Raw genomic sequence first — 15,712 nt, forward strand, 5'->3', positions numbered from 1 at the left:
TCCGGTTATGGGGAATCCCTGAGGTATAGCCAGGTGGCTCGTACCCTACCCTTGACAAAGCTGAGCTCAGGAGTGACCAATGAAGGACAGATTCAGTGAGATTCAGGATTGTGGTGTGGAATCCTTGGGTCGCTTGGTTGATGTCCATAAACATTACGGAGCATCTGAGGTGGAGGCTGGATGGTGTGTGCATGTGGTCTGTTGTATAAGTAAGATGTAAACTCCTTTAAGAGAGAGTGGGGGGGCTGGAGCAATAGCACAGCGGGTAGAGCTTGCATGCCTTGCATGCAGCCAACCTGAGTTCGATTCCCAGCATCACATATGGTCCCCGAGCACCACCAGGAGTAATTTCTGAGTGCATGAGCCAGGAATAACCCCTGTGCATTGCCGGGTGTGAACCAAAAAGCAAAAAAAAAAAAAAGAGAGAGAGAGAGTGGTGGGAAATGATGAACAACCGAGTTAATCCAGGGGGTTATAGATAGCTCACCATGAACACCTGATCTGGGTCAGCACCTGGGACAGCACCCTGAACCCTTTCTCATTGATCCAGGAGTCATGGAGGCAGGAAACCTCACCCAGTTCTCTGAGTTCCTCCTAATGGGCCTCTCTGAGGACCCCCGGGAGCAGCAGCTGCTCTTCATTCTCTTCCTGGTTATGTACCTGGTCACGGTGCTGGGCAACCTGCTCATCGTCCTGGCCATTGTCACCGACGCCCGGCTCCACACCCCCATGTACTTCTTCCTGGCCAACCTGGCCTTCGTGGACATCTGCTTCACCTCCACCACCATCCCCAAGATGCTGGTCAACCACGTCTCGGGGCACAGGGGCATTCCGTATGCCGGCTGCCTCACCCAGACGTTCTTCTTCATCTTGTTTGTTAGCCTTGACTGCTTCCTGCTGGGTGTCATGGCCTATGACCGCTATGAGGCCATCTGCCACCCTCTGCACTATGCCATGTCTGTGACACCCCAGGTCTGCAGCCTCCTGGTGGGGGCATCCTGGGCCACATCATTCGGGAATTCCTTGGTTCACATCATACTATTGAACCGTCTCTCATTCTGCACCCACAACCAGGTGCAAAATTTCTTCTGTGAACTCAGCACTCTGCTGAACTTGGCCTGCTCCGACACTCTCCTCAACAATGTCGTGGTGAACTATGAGGGGTCCTTGACAGTTGTCCTCCCCTTCATGGGCATCTTGATCTCATATTTGCTCATCTTCTCGACCGTAATGCGAATCCCATCCAAGACAGGCCGGCAGAAGGCTTTTTCCACTTGCAGCTCCCACCTCTCCGTGGTATGTCTCTTCTACGGGACCATCATCGGGGTGTATTTTACCCCCTCCTCTTCCGAGGAGACCCAGGGGAAAACAGTGGCCGCAGTGATGTACACCGTGGTCACCCCCATGATGAACCCTTTCATCTACAGCCTCCGTAACAGGGACATTAAGGGTGCGTTCAGGTCCCTTCTCATTAGAAAGACTGTTTTTACTTAGCAAGAAGAGAAATGTACATAACATTGTTCCAATATATTTATGCATGTCCTAAATTCTCTTCACAATCTAGTCTTTAATAAGGTCTTTTTATAACTTCGTGGTCTGTTAACTTACTAGGTTATTTTATTTTCTTTTATTTTTTCTTTTTTTTTTTTTTGTTGGTCTTTGGGTCACACCTAGCGATGCTCAGGGGTTATTCCTGGCTTTGCACTCAGGAATTACTCCTGGTGGTTCCCAGGGGACCATATGCGATACCAGGGATCGAAGCCAGTCAGCTGAGTTCAAGGCAAACACCCTACCTGCTGTGCTATCGCTCTGGCCCCTTCCTTTCCTTTTAAGACATATTCATTGTTTTTGCAGATTAAGGGTTCTTCCTCCTTTGTGTCTGCTACTAAGCATTTTTATGTGCTCAGAAATCACTCCTGAAGGAGCTCTGGGTCCATATGTGTTTCTGGGATCCAACTGGGTCTGCTATGTGAAAGGTACGCATTTTACTTGCTCTACTATTTTGCTGGTCCATTCATCGTTTTTCTAGCTTGTTCTCTACCATCTTACAGAAAGAAAGGAAGCAGAAGAAAACTAAGGTCAAGGAAAAATACTCCAATACTCCTATTTTGGTATACTTATTTGTTCTCTTACATACGTATATTTAGTCTTTACCATAACCATGTAAATAGGCATGCATTATTTTCTGTTAAGACACCATATGTTGATTTTAGACTTGAAATAACTAACTTGTGTTGGGCTTTGTGAATAATTTCTGAAGCCAAGATGAAGTGCAATTTTATTTTATTTTATACTTAAAGTGAATTAAAATATTACTTAAATTGAAAAAAGAGATATTCATGTCAACCAAAAATTTTAGAGTTGCTAGTACCAAAATAGAAACAAAACTTGTTAGCCTGGAACTCTGGAGATACAGGTTGGAAGTTGTAAATGCTCCAGTAAAATGTCCTGTGATCAAATGCTGACGTCAAGTCTCTCATTCAAGCAGGTGCCGGTGAAATGGCTCTGAACAAGAAACCCAAACACCACAGACTCAATAGCCAGAGAGCTTTCAGACTTTACACTGGATTTTTGTTGCTATACTCAACACAGAACCTTAAAAAATAATGTTCTCATGACCCACTTTTTTGTTATTCATTTATTTCTAGAAAGCATCTTAAAATTTATTTTGAAGACTACATTCTTCCATCTACTTCACGGGAAGTACCGATGCATTTGTCTCACAGTCGCTTTAGTGGCAGCAGAACAGTTGTCCTGAGTTGGAGCTAGCACATCTAGCGTTTCTGCCTCCCTAGATTAGCTCCCTGTTTTCTCTATTCTGATATGTATGACACCATTTCTAAGGTCCACAGGAGTAGACATAAGTTTATATCTCCATTATTATTTCCCCTTTGTAAAGAGTGAAGTTCTGACGGGAAACATCACAGACAGACCCAAAGTCAGTCCAAACCCAGGTGAAGACAGATATTCCTGAACTGCTGTCTAGGTGGGACGCAGCACAAGGTGACACTCAAGAAGCGACTTAGGAGTGAGCCAAGAACCAGTGAGCAGAACCGCTGCATTTCAGTCACCTGCGGTCAGCAGGTTCCGCCCATGCCCAGGCTGTCCCTCCCTCGGACAGCACCCGATCTGCTGTCAGAGAGGAGAGTCAGAACAGCAGGCACCCAAGTCTCCCACATTTTTTTTGAATGTAGGAGTACTGCTATTTCTTAGGCCAGTAAGCTGATTGAATTGGGCATGAACTCCACATTGTTTTTTTGTTGTTTTTTTTTTTTAGTGAATCACTGTGAGTTACAGTTATAAAGCTTCACTGCTTGAGTTTCAGTCATACAATGATCGGACAACCAACCCTCCACCAGTGCACATCCTCTACCACCAAAATCCCCAGTATCCCCCACCCTCAGTCCCTTCCCCTGCTTATATCACTGTATCACTGTCATCCCGTTGTTCTTCGATTTACTCGATCGGGTGCCAGTAACGTTTCCATTTGTCCCAGCCCTGATATCTTAGCAGCCTCTCCTTACTCGTCTTTTCCAATGATTGGAGGCTCTTTCAGTGTCAGGGGAATGAGGTCTGTTATTTATACTGTTTTTGGCATATCGAGTATGCTACAGGGAGTTTGCCAGCCTCTACCGTGCAGGCTGGATACTCTCGGTAGCTTGCTGGGCTCTCCGAGAGGCATTGGGTAGTGGAGGTCAGTTGCTGGGGCTGGGTCCCTTGGGGTAGGGAGGGCTCTTGTTTTTAGAGGGGGTGCACCCAGTGATGTTCAGGGATTACTCTTGGCTCTGTGCTTAAAAAATTACTTCTGGCAGTGCTTGGAGGACCATATGGGGTGCTGGGGAATGAACCCAGGGTGGCCACGTGTGGCCAAGTGCCTTCACTGCTGTACTATCTGTCTGTCCCTTTTCAGAGATTTTTTTTTATTTTTTAATTTATTTATTTTTTTTTCTTTTTTTTTTATATAATTTATTTATTTTTAATTAGAGAATCACCGTGAGGGTACAGTTACAGATTTATACACTTTTGTGCTTATACTTCCCTCATACAAAGTTCGGGAACCCATCCCTTCACCAGTGCCCATTCTCCACCACCCGTAAACCCAGCGTCCCTCCCACCCTCCCCAATCCCATCTCCCCCCCACCCCACCCTGCTACTGTGGCAAGGCATTCCCTTCTGTTCTCTCTCTCTAATTAGCTGTTGTGGTTTGCAATAAAGGTGTTGAGTGGCCGCTGTGCTCAGTCTCTAGCCCTCATTCAGCCCGCAACTCCCTTCCCCCACATGGCCTTTGACTACAATGTAGTTGGTGATCGCTTCTCTGAGTTGACCTTTCCCCGGAACGTGAGGCCAGCCTCGAAGCCATGGAGTCAACCTCCTGGTACTTATTTCTACAGTTCTTGGGTGTTAGTCTCCCACTCTGTTATTCTATATACCATAGATGAGTGCAATCTTTCTATGTCTGTCTCTCTCTTTCTGACTCATTTCACTCAGCATGAAACTTTTCATGCCCATCCACTTAACTACAAAATTCTTGACCTCCTTTTTTCTAACAGCTGCATAGTATTCCATTGTATAGATGTACCAAAGTTTCCTCAACCAGTCATCCGTTCTGGGGCATTCGGGTTTTTTCCAGATTCTGGCTATTGTAAACAGTGCTGCGATGAACATACATGTGCAGATGTTGTTTCGATTGTATTTTTTTGCCTCTCTGGGATATATTCCCAGCAGTGGTATTGCTGGGTCAAATGAGAATTCAATATCTAATTTTTTGAGAGTCGTCCAAATTGTTTTCCAGAAGGGCTGAACCAGTCGGCATTCCCACCAGCAGTGAAGAAGGGTCCCTTTCTCCCCACATCCTCTCCAACAGCGGTTGCTTTTGTTCTTTTGGATGTGTGCTAGTCTCTGTGGTGTAAGGTGGTATCTCATGGTTGTTTTGATCTGCATCTCTCTGATGATTAGTGATGCAGAGCACTTTTTCATGTGCCTTTTGGCCATTCGTATTTCTTCCTTGGTAAAGTTTCTGTTCATTTCTTCGCCCCATTTTTTGATGGGGTTGGATGTTTTCTTCTTGTGGAGTTCAACCAGTGCTTTATATACCATTGATATCAACCCCTTATCTGATGGGTATTGTGTAAATATCCTTTCCCATTCTGTGGATAGTCTTTGGATTCTGGTTCAATGTATCTCTTGCGGTGCAGAAGCTTTTTAATTTAATGTAGTCCCATTTGTTGATCTCTGTTTTTACTAGATTCCTTAGTTCCGTGTCACCTTTGAAGATACCTTTATCTTCAATATCGTGGAGGGTTTCGCCAACCTTGTCTTCAATGTACCTTATGGTTTGTGGTCTAATGTTGAGGTCTTTAATCCATTTTGATCTGACTTTTGTGCATGGTGTCAGGTCAAGGTCTAAACCCATTTTTTTGCATGTGGTTGTCCAGTTGTGCCAGCACCATTTGTTAAAGAGGCTTTCCTTGCTCCACTTCACATCTCTTGCTCCCTTATCAAAGATTAGATGGTCATACATTTGGGGTTGTGTGTAGGGATATTCCACCCTGTTCCATTGGTCTACGGCTCTGCCTTTGTTCCAGTACCATGCTGTTTTAATTGTTACTGCTTTGTAGTAAAGTTTGAGGTTGGGGATGGTGATGCCTCCCATCATCTTTTTCCCAAGAATTGTTTTAGCTATCCTTGGACGTTTGTTATTCCATATGAATTTTAGGATTGCTTGATCCATTTCTTTGAAGAGTGTCATGGGTATATTTATAGGGATCGCATTGAATCTGTATAATGCTTTAGGGAGTATTGCCATTTTGACAACATTGATTCTCCCTATCCACGAGCAGGGTATATGTTTCCATTTCCTCATGTCCTCTTTGATTTCATGGAGTAGCGTTTTGTAGTTTTCTTTGTAAAGGTCTTTTACTTCCTTGGTTAAGCTGATTCCGAGGTACTTGATTTTCTGGGGCACGATTGTTAATGGGATTGCTTTTTTCATGTCCCTTTCCTCTGCCTCATTGTTTGCATATATGAAGGCCATGGATTTTTGGGTATTGATTTTGTAGCCTGCAACTTTACTGTATAAGTCTATTGTTTCTAAGAGTTTCTTAGTAGAGGTTTTAGGCTTCTCTAGATATAGTATCATGTCGTCTGCAAATAGTGAGAGTTTGATTTCTTCCCTTCCTATCTGGATGCCCTTAATCTCTTTTTCTTGTCTAATAGCTATCGCAAGTACTTCCAGTACTATATTGAAGAGAAGTGGTGAGAGTGGGCATCCTTGTCTTGTGCCTGATCTCAGAGGAAAGGCCCTTAGTTTTTCCCCGTTGAGGATAATGCTTGCCGTAGGCTTGTGATAGATGGCTTCGACTATCTTGAGGAAAGTTCCTCCAAACCCCATTTTGGCGAGGGTTTTCATCATGAAAGGATGTTGGATCTTGTCAAATGCTTTCTCTGCATCTATTGATATGATCATATGGTTTTTATCTTTACTTTTGTTGATATGCTGGATTATGTTGATTGATTTCCGAATGTTAAACCATCCTTGCATCCCTGGGATGAATCCCACTTGGTCGTGATGTATGATCTTTTTGATGAGTTGTTGGATCCTATTTGCTAGTATTTTGTTGAGGATCTTCGCATCGGTGTTCATCAGGGAAATTGGTCTGTAATTTTCTTTCTTAGTGGTGTCTTTGTTTGCTTTTGGTATTAGGGAGATATGTGCTTCATAGAAACTGTTTGGGAGAGTTCCTGTTTTTTCAATTTCCTGGAAAAGTTTGAGGAAAACAGGCAATAGGTCTTCTTTAAATGTTTGGAAGAATTCGCCAGTGAAACCATCTGGGCCTGGGCTTTTGTTTTTGGGGAGGTTTTTGATTACAGTTTCAATTTCCTTAACATTGATGGGTCTATTCAGGTATTCCACGTCTTCTTTCTTCAGTGTTGGGAGATTGTAGGAATCAAGGAATCCATCCATTTCTTTTAGGTTCTCCTTTTTTGTGGCGTAAAGACCTTCAAAGTAGTCTCTAATGATCTTTTGAATCTCACTGGTTTCTGTTATGATGTCCCCCTTTTCATTTCTGATTCGATTTATTAGAGTTTTCTCTCTTTCTTTCTTTGTGAGTCTTGCTAGCGGTTTATCAATCTTATTTATTTTCTCAAAGAACCAACTGTTTGTTTCATTGATCTTTCGGATTGTTTTTTTGGTTTCGATGTCATTAATTTCTGCTCTAATTTTTATTATTTCTTTCCTTCGGTCTGGTTTGGAGTCTTTTTTTTGGTCCTTTTCTAGGGTCTTGAGTCGTGAAGTCAAGCTATCTATGTGGGTCCTTTCTTCCTTCCTGAGGAATGCTTGGAGAGCTATAAATTTTCCCCTTAACACGGCTTTAGCTGCGTCCCATAGGTTTTGGTAGCTCGTGTCTTCATTCTCATTTGTTTCTAAGTATCTTTTGATTTCTTCCTTGATTTCCTTCTTGACCCACTCATTGTTCAACATGGAATTGTTTAATTTCCAGGTGTTTGATTTGATTTTCCGTATTTGTGGGTGGTTAGCTTCTATCTTCAGCGCATCGTGGTCTGAAAAGATGGTTGATACAATTTCTATTTTTCCGATTCTATTGAGGTATGTTCTGGGGCCCAGTACATGGTCTATTTTTGAAAATGTTCCATGTGCACTGGAAAAGAATGTGTATTCTTTCTTTTTGGGGTGTAAGGCCCTGTATAGGTCTATTAGGCCTCTCTCTTCAATTTCTTCATTCAGAGTCAGTGTTTCCTTGTTGAGTTTTGTTCTTGTGGATCTATCTAGAGGCGATAAGGCCGTATTGAAGTCTCCGACTACAATTGTGCTGTTAGTGATGTCCTCTTTGAAGTCTGTTAGGAGTCGTTTTAAATATTTAGCCGGTCGTTTGTTAGGAGCATATACGTTTAAGAGTGTGATTTCTTCCTGTTGTACATATCCCTTGATAAACAGAAAATGACCTTCGCTGTCCCTTTTGATCTTTTTCATCCTGAAATCTATGTTGTCGGATACCAGGATGGCCACTCCAGCTTTTTTAAGGGGGTTGTTTGCTTGGAGGATTGTTTTCCATCCTTTGACTTTGAGTCTATGTTTACTCTGTTTGTTCAGGTGTGTTTCTTGCAGGCAACAGAATGTTGGGTTTAATTTCCGGATCCATTTAGCCACTCTGTGTCTCTTGATAGGTGCATTTAGGCCATTGACATTGAGAGAGATTATTGTGATGTGGTTTTGTGTCATCTTTCTGTGGTATTTGTTGTTCTTATGGGGCTCCTCCTTGTCTTACAGTAGCCCCTTTAGACCTTCTTTCAAGATTGGGTCTATGAAGTTCCTGAGCTGTTGTTTATCCGAGAAATAGTGTATGGTTCCTTCGAGTTTGAGTGAGAGTTTAGCTGGATAAAGTATTCTTGGTGAGGCATTCATTTCGTTGAGTTTTTTCACTATGTCCCACCATTGTCTTCGGGCTCGGAGGGTTTCTTCTGACAGATCGGCCGTAAATCTGAGGGGTGCTCCTTTGTATGTGATTTCCTTCCTTGCCCTTGCTGCTTGCAGAATTGTGTCTCTATCCATGGTATCCGTCATTCTGACTATGATATGCCTTGGGGTCTTTTTATTCGGGTCTCTTTTTGCTGGTACTCTTCGGACTCCTTGTATCTGGATGCCTGCCTTCTCCAGCTCTGGGAATTTCTTAGCAATGATATCTTTGACTGTGTTTTTTTCATTGGGGTTGCTTCCCTGCGGTTCTGGTACTCCAATGATTCTTATGTTGTTCCTCTTGAAGTCATCCCCCAGGGCTCTGATTCGCTCTATAGCCATTTTGAGGTCTTTGGCCATGATTTGTTGCTGTCTATAAGCTTTCTGCAGCTCATCTTCCAGATCACTGATTCTGTCTTCGGCTGTAGTCATTCTACTGTTGAGGGCATCTAGTGAGATTTTTATTTCATCTACCGATTCCTTTATTTGTGAGACTTCCGTTCAAAGGTTTGAAATTTCTGCTCTCATTTCTGCTCTCATTTGTTCCTGTATTTTCTTGGTAGACCGTTCCAGCGCTTCATTCATCTCCTCCCTTAATTTATTGGATGTCTGTTCCATATTTGCTTGGAGTAGGTCGACTCTCCTCCAGATTTCCTCTCTGAATTGTTTATCTGAGAGGTCGTAGATGTGAGAAGCCCCTGTTGAGGTTTCTGGTATCTCTTCTTCCCCCTCTCTTCGCGGGGGGGATTTTCGCTGCTTCTTCATATTGTCACGGAAGTGTAGAGTTGGAACCTTGTAGTTATTTATTCCTCTTCCTTTTTGTGGGAAGAAGGGGCTCCGATTGTGCTAAACTTCCCTTATTCACTGATAGCTTTTATACTGTCAGCCTAAGCTAATGGCTATTTTGCGTAAGTGTTTGAGATCGCAAAAGTGAGTTTTCAAAGGAATACATAGTACCGATTGAGCTGAGGTAGCAAAGAATAACTGCGGCCGCCGCTCTGAGAGGAAGCCACGCCCACTTTTAGACCACGCCCACTAAGACACAGGCCACGCCCCCAGTGTCTTCCTGTTGATGGGGGGGACGGGAGGACGTGGCCGAGGGATGGTCCTCGTACCTGATGGACGTGCGCAGTTACAAGCCGGTTCGGGAGACGGGGTGCGCACCTTTTCAGAGATTTTTAACTTATGATCTTCTATTAAGTTATTCTTATATAATAAGTTATAACTTATTATAATATATTCACATTTAATATGGTTACTAGTATTCGACCTATTATTACTGTTCTCTATAAATCATGCTTACTCATTAAATACTTCTTCCTGATTCTATTAGATTAAAAGAATATTCTTTCAAGTTTTCCACTAAACAATTAAGTTACTTTCTACATCTTTCCCTTTTAGTTCACCTTAAATTTTATTTTATTTTTGTATTGGAGCCCCCCCTCAGTGGTGCTTAGGGCCTACTCCTGATTCTGTGCTCAGGGATCACTCCTGGAGTTCAGAAGTCCGTGTGCAGAGTCAAAGAAGTGAACCAGGGTGTATTGTGTGCAAGGCAAGCAAGACTTGCCTGCTGCACTCTCTCTCCAGCCACCCCCAAGCCGTAAAGTTGAATCCTCATACTTGACCCTGGAGCTTTCTTGCAAAGTCTAGAGTTATGAGTATCTACATCCTCTCCTTGAGGAGGGCCAAAATCATAACATATAGACAGTTCATGCAACGATATCCCTCTTTTATTTTTCTGAGAATATTCTACTTCCCTAAGTTCCATCTGTTTGTTATGTTAATTCAATTTCCTGAGATATATGTTTTGTTGCTTGTTATGAGTCCGGTGTCTCTTTGGGTGTTGGCTTTCTATAATGATGTCATTGTTTTTAGTTGAAAACCTATTAGTTAGATGTTCTAAATGTGGAGTCTATGTTCCTGAGGCAGGGAGGTATGAGGTGTGTGTGTGTGGCGGGGGGGAATGGCAAATCCAAAGGTCTCCCCTATACTCTCTTTTGTACTGCTTGTTATGAATAACATAAGATGTTGTGCGGACACAAGAGGGGCTTCGTGCTCCTGGGGTTCCAAAATTTTAGATAATTAGGGTTGGAGAAATCTCTGCAGCAAACTGAGCTGATCAGTTTGGAGATACTTTTGTGTGTTTCTGGATTATGGCCATTAAGGAGCTTAAGTAGTAGTCAGAGACCATGTGTGGGCGTGACATCCAGAGTCCAATGGGGACAGGGTGGGGGATGAGAAGGACCCGCCCATCCTCTATCCCTTGAGGCCTGGAGTTTGCTGTCACTGAACCTGCATATCGCACTTCCCATTGTGTTCTGGAAGTTGGCGGCCACCAGGGTATTAGGAGGCAGGTGGAAGGACGACGCCTACTGGCATCTGAGGCACCGCACCCCGGTGTAGTTGGCCTGGCATAAAGTCCAGAGGCATCTCTTCAGCGAGCTGCTTGCTTCGGAAATTCTTTTGTGTGTCTCTGGATCGTGCCCTTGTTTCCATCTTTTCCAGAGAAATAAACTATTGGCATTTACCCTGTAGGGCATGCCCGCTCGCCTGAAGGGCACCTCGAAACTGGCCCTAACTGCAGCTTCTGATTTCTTTCGAGATGTATGAGTCACTGAAATATGGCCAGGAAATGAACTTGTATAGCTGAGCTATACCCCCTGAGGTGGTTTGTGGGTGTGGCTCCCACATACTAAACTTTTGCTGTTTAATTTCTTGGTAAACTTGGCCCCAAGTTGTTGGGGTGCGGCCAAAGGCACAGCAGCAATTTTGGGGTATCAGAAAGCCTGAGGGCACCATCAGTACTCGCCTAGTACTCCCACATTTGAAAAAGATGATGTGCAATTTTCCCTAGTGTTGTGGGGCAGAAACCCAGGACAGTGGCAGCGCGGGTGGTACTGATGTAGAAGCTGCCTTCCTGCGTCCCCACAAAACATCAAGCGTGTTTACCAGGGCTCCTTAGAGTGCCCTGGTCCTGCCCAGGAGGTTCCCGCCCAGGGACAGCACCCCCAAGCACCATCCCGTGTCTAATCTGGGTTGGATTTATGAGTCGGGAAGGAAGACAAATCTTTCAGAACTTGCAGCCAGTCATTCTAATCAAACACAGAGTGAAAGTTTCTGCTCTCTGCCTGCAATGGACTGACAGGACTGTAGAGGCCCCCAGGTGAGTCTGAGAAGGGGCCCCGGACTCTCCAGCTCGAGGGCCTGGGTAAGGAGTGAAACTTTATAGTTGGAAACGACAGCAAGAAGAGGCCAGTGACTCTGGGGGTCTCCCCGCCCAGGAAGTAACAGTAAAGGTTCCTGATCCACAGTGAAATTGTGGGAGCTCCTAGTGGGAAGTCAGAGCAAGCTCCTCTGGCGGGTCCTTCCCAGCATGGGGGCAGACACAGAGAGCCCATCCCGCAGAGCAGCTCACTGGCTGTGCTTCACAGAGAAACAGCACAGGACAGACAGCATCAAACAAGAACGAGCCCTTGGCCTCTGAAGACAAGCATGAGATTAGCACACCTCGGGCCTGAGAGGAAGAGATGGGGGAGAAGTGACTCTAGTGGCGCTACAGAGGCAGTCGGCCGACACGCCAACACCCTGGCCTCTGGCACTGCTGTAACCATGCTACCTCAATGAGAGGGAAAGCAGCGAACACAGTCAAACAAAACAGGTTTGAAGAATACACATTCATAACGCCACGAAATCCTGCAGCTAGAGGGGCTGGACCAAGAGCACAGCGGGTAGGGTGTTTGCCTTGCATGCGGCTGACCTGGGTTCGATTCCCAGCATTTCATGTGGTCCCCTGAGCACCACCAGGGGTAATTCCTGACTGCAGAGCCAGGAGTAACCTCTGTGCATCGCTGGGTATGATGCAAAAAGCAAAAAAAAAATAATAATAATAAATAAATAAATCCTGCAGCTTGAGATCACATGTCCTTCTCTCCTGGAAGGGAGCAACATGACGCTCGCCATAACCATAACCATGCCACTGGATCCTGCACCAAGCTGTTTCACTCAGGCTGCCCAAAAGAGGCGCAGATGAGACCTAGCCTCACCCCCAGGGACACAGCCCAGCAGCCGAAAACCTCCAGAACTCAACTGTCTCCCTTATCACAGCCGCTCTCCACATGCTCAGACTGAGCCTCATCCACCAGTGAACACTTTTTTTCAGTTCTTTTTTTCTTTTTGGGTCACACCCAGCAACGCACAGGGGTTACTTCTGGCTCATGCACTCAGGAATTACTCCTGGCAGTGCTCGGGGGACAATATGGGATGCTGGGAATTGAACCTGTGTCGACCACGTGCAAGGCCAATGCCCTACCCACGGTGCTATCTCTTCAGCTCCACGAGTGAATCTTTTTCTGGACTAAATCGCCATGCAACACTTCATAGAACACACCCTGTGCATAGTCCAAGAGTACCACACCACATATGATGGGATTCAAAGTAGACAAACCTTAAAGGGAAATATTATATTATTTTGGTTCTGCTTTGGGTAGGAATTGGGGTTCAGGATAGAAACACCCAAAATATGGTGGTGGAAAGGTGTAATGGTGGTGGGATTAGTGTTTGAATACGAAATGTAATCAAGTACTGTGAACTAGTTTATAAAATAAAAAAAAATTAAAAAGAAGAAGAAATCCTGTGGCTTTTCCTGAAGGACTGTGCTGCCCTCAGGTAGGAGTCAGGAGGGAGACAGGAGAAGAAATCTTGGACATTGCGTCTCTACATAGGGCAAAGGGGCAGAACAGGAATGTTGTTGCTATTGTATCTAGTCCCCTTCATTACCATGTGTTATTAGAATGTGTTTCTTCATTCTTAGGATAAGGAGAAAATGAAATCTTTCAGTTAGACCATTCCAAGTTCAGTGAACATGCTTCTCCTGTGTTGAATTCTCTGGCAACGTGATTGTATATTTTGATAGTATAGCACTGTAGCACCGTCATCCCATTGTTCACTGATTTGCTCGAGTAGGTGTGGGATCCCCCCTTCGGGCATCATCCTGTCCCGCAGGGAGGACCTTTCACGGGGCTAAGGAGGGGATGCAACCGAACGAAGAGACGCAGACCAGAAGGAAGAGGAGGAGGAGAGAGAGTTTATTCACAGCAGTTACAATACTTATACCTCTTGGTGGGAGGGGGCGGTATGCATGCTTGGACCCCCATAGGAACAATAGTAAAATGCAGATCAGGCATGGGCGTTGGGCAGATCAGGCATGGGTGTTGGCTAGTGAGAGAGGAATGGAGAACTGATAAGATCAGTAAGGTCAGCAGTGGTGACCTTGTTACAGGAATCCCAAGTAAGCCTCCGCTTGACTAGAGGATAAGAGCCAGGCTTGCAAAATGGCTAGAGGATAAGAGCCAGGCTTGCAAAATGGCTCCCTATAAGTAGGCACCAGGACCATCTCCATTGAGAGACTTGTTACTGTTTTTGGCATATTGAACATGCCACGGGTAACTTGCCAGGTTGTGCCGAGCAGGCGGGATACTCTCAATAGCATGCCGGGTTCTCCGAGAGAGACAAAGGAACCGAAACAAAGTCGGCCTCGAGCAAGGCAAACGCCCTACCTGCTGTGCTATTGCTCCAGCACATTGACGGTATAGTGTTCAGAAAGTCTGTGGGCTAAAGAAGGAGCTGCACTATAAATATTTTTCAGGGAATTTTTTTCTAAACTAAAGTTGTTCAGGATGATTGTTATAGACATTCAACAGTCCAACACTAATCCTACCAATATTGCACCTTCCCACCCCTTAATCTCCAATTTTCTGAACCACCCTTTAAGCCTGCCCCTATACTGGGCCTCAAATACTGTATTGTATATTGCTTGTTATCAACAATTGGCTACAAGAATGATCAAAAAATGTTTTCTTGGAAAAGAGCCAGTAAGTCTTTGTATAGAGATTACTAAGACGCTGTTCCAGAATAAGACTGTGCTTGTGTTTTGTTATTCAAGATCGAATACTGTCTACATTCCATCCCATCTGGCCTGGTGTGCCGCTTTTGGTTTATCCTTCTTGTAGAGTTTGAGATGTGATACAGGAGGTGATGCAGCTGAAGTTAAATCATAGCTGAGGCAACTCTGGGGCATGTGCAAAGCTGCTGGGGCCACAGGAAGCAGGGGGAGGCAGCCCGAACCCTACAGGGAATCTTTTGACTTTGGGAAATGAAATAAAAGCCCTGTATCATTTATGTCCATTTCAAGTAAAACTATGTTCATCAATTGTGGGAAAATACAAAATCAGATGGAGCTGGAAGTTCAGGTGCCAAGGCAAAGGGCTGCTGGCTGGAGGACTCGCCCTTCTCTGGCCAGGTGAGCCTGGCCCCAGTGCACACGGAGCACGCTTCTCCCTCTGGAACCACCCTATGGCGGTTTATACTGCATCAGTGATGGAGGAGATGAGGACTGAGGTAAAGGGGGTGAAGCAGAGGCACAGATGACTTCGTGCGACACTGTAAATGTGACTCTGGATAACTCTTGAACGCAGTACTTTTTAGTTGATGTGCATTACAACGCATTTCAAATTTCCAGAGTTGCACCCAGAGGTGCGTGGCACACTCGAGAGGGCTCAGATACCTGCTGCCCCAGCCGTGAGCAGAGTCCCTGCAGGATCCAAAGTTCCACCCTCCTGGGTGCACCAGTGAAGGGAAATGGAGGGTCAGCAGCATCGTCTCCTCCTCCCCACCCCAGGTTCATGCGCAGAGGGGTGGAGTTGGAGGGACAATTAGCAGGAGCCCTAACAAGGCACGGGGGACACAGCCCAAGGAGCATCAAGCACGGGGTAAATTGGGCTCTGCCAGGTCCTAGGATGCTCTTGGGGGACTGACCTTCCTCTTCAACCTCGGGGGAACTGCACCGTACTCACACATCTCCACAGTCAGAGGGGTACAACAGGAGAGTGGGAGCTGAGCCGTGCACAGAGAGAGAGAAGAGGCAGGGCTCGGCAGCTCAGACTTCTGTGTGACCTCGGGGTTGTGACGGTGCTGCTCTGGGCTCAGTTCAATGGTGTGAAGGATGTAAACCAAATAAAACATGAAGAAGCGATAGCGATGAGTGTCTAAGTTCGTGAGAGGACCCAACTCTTGCGTGGCCGAATTGAAGAGTGTTGGAATAGGATGACAGGGAAGGCTGAATTTGTCTCCAAACCTCTTCCTCCTATACATGGATGCACCGCTGCATGAATCAGAGTAAGATCGAAGCCCCACACGTACCAGGTCATGCACAAGGTTGGTGGGGAGCAGGCAGCAGCC

At 45.3% G+C, this 15,712-nt stretch overlaps 1 protein-coding gene across 1 annotated transcript; it reads left to right on the forward strand.

Annotated features, from left to right (window-relative positions):
* The first annotated feature begins 555 nt into the window (after positions 1-555).
* LOC101545966 (olfactory receptor 1361-like) lies at positions 556-1,494 on the forward strand. The gene has a single exon (XM_004616674.2). The coding sequence runs from the start codon at positions 556-558 to the stop codon at positions 1,492-1,494; it is 939 nt and encodes a 312-aa protein (XP_004616731.2).
* The last annotated feature ends 14,218 nt before the right edge of the window (positions 1,495-15,712 follow it).

Source organism: Sorex araneus, chromosome 2, assembly GCF_027595985.1.
Source record: "Sorex araneus isolate mSorAra2 chromosome 2, mSorAra2.pri, whole genome shotgun sequence".
Lineage (NCBI taxonomy): Eukaryota > Metazoa > Chordata > Mammalia > Eulipotyphla > Soricidae > Sorex > Sorex araneus.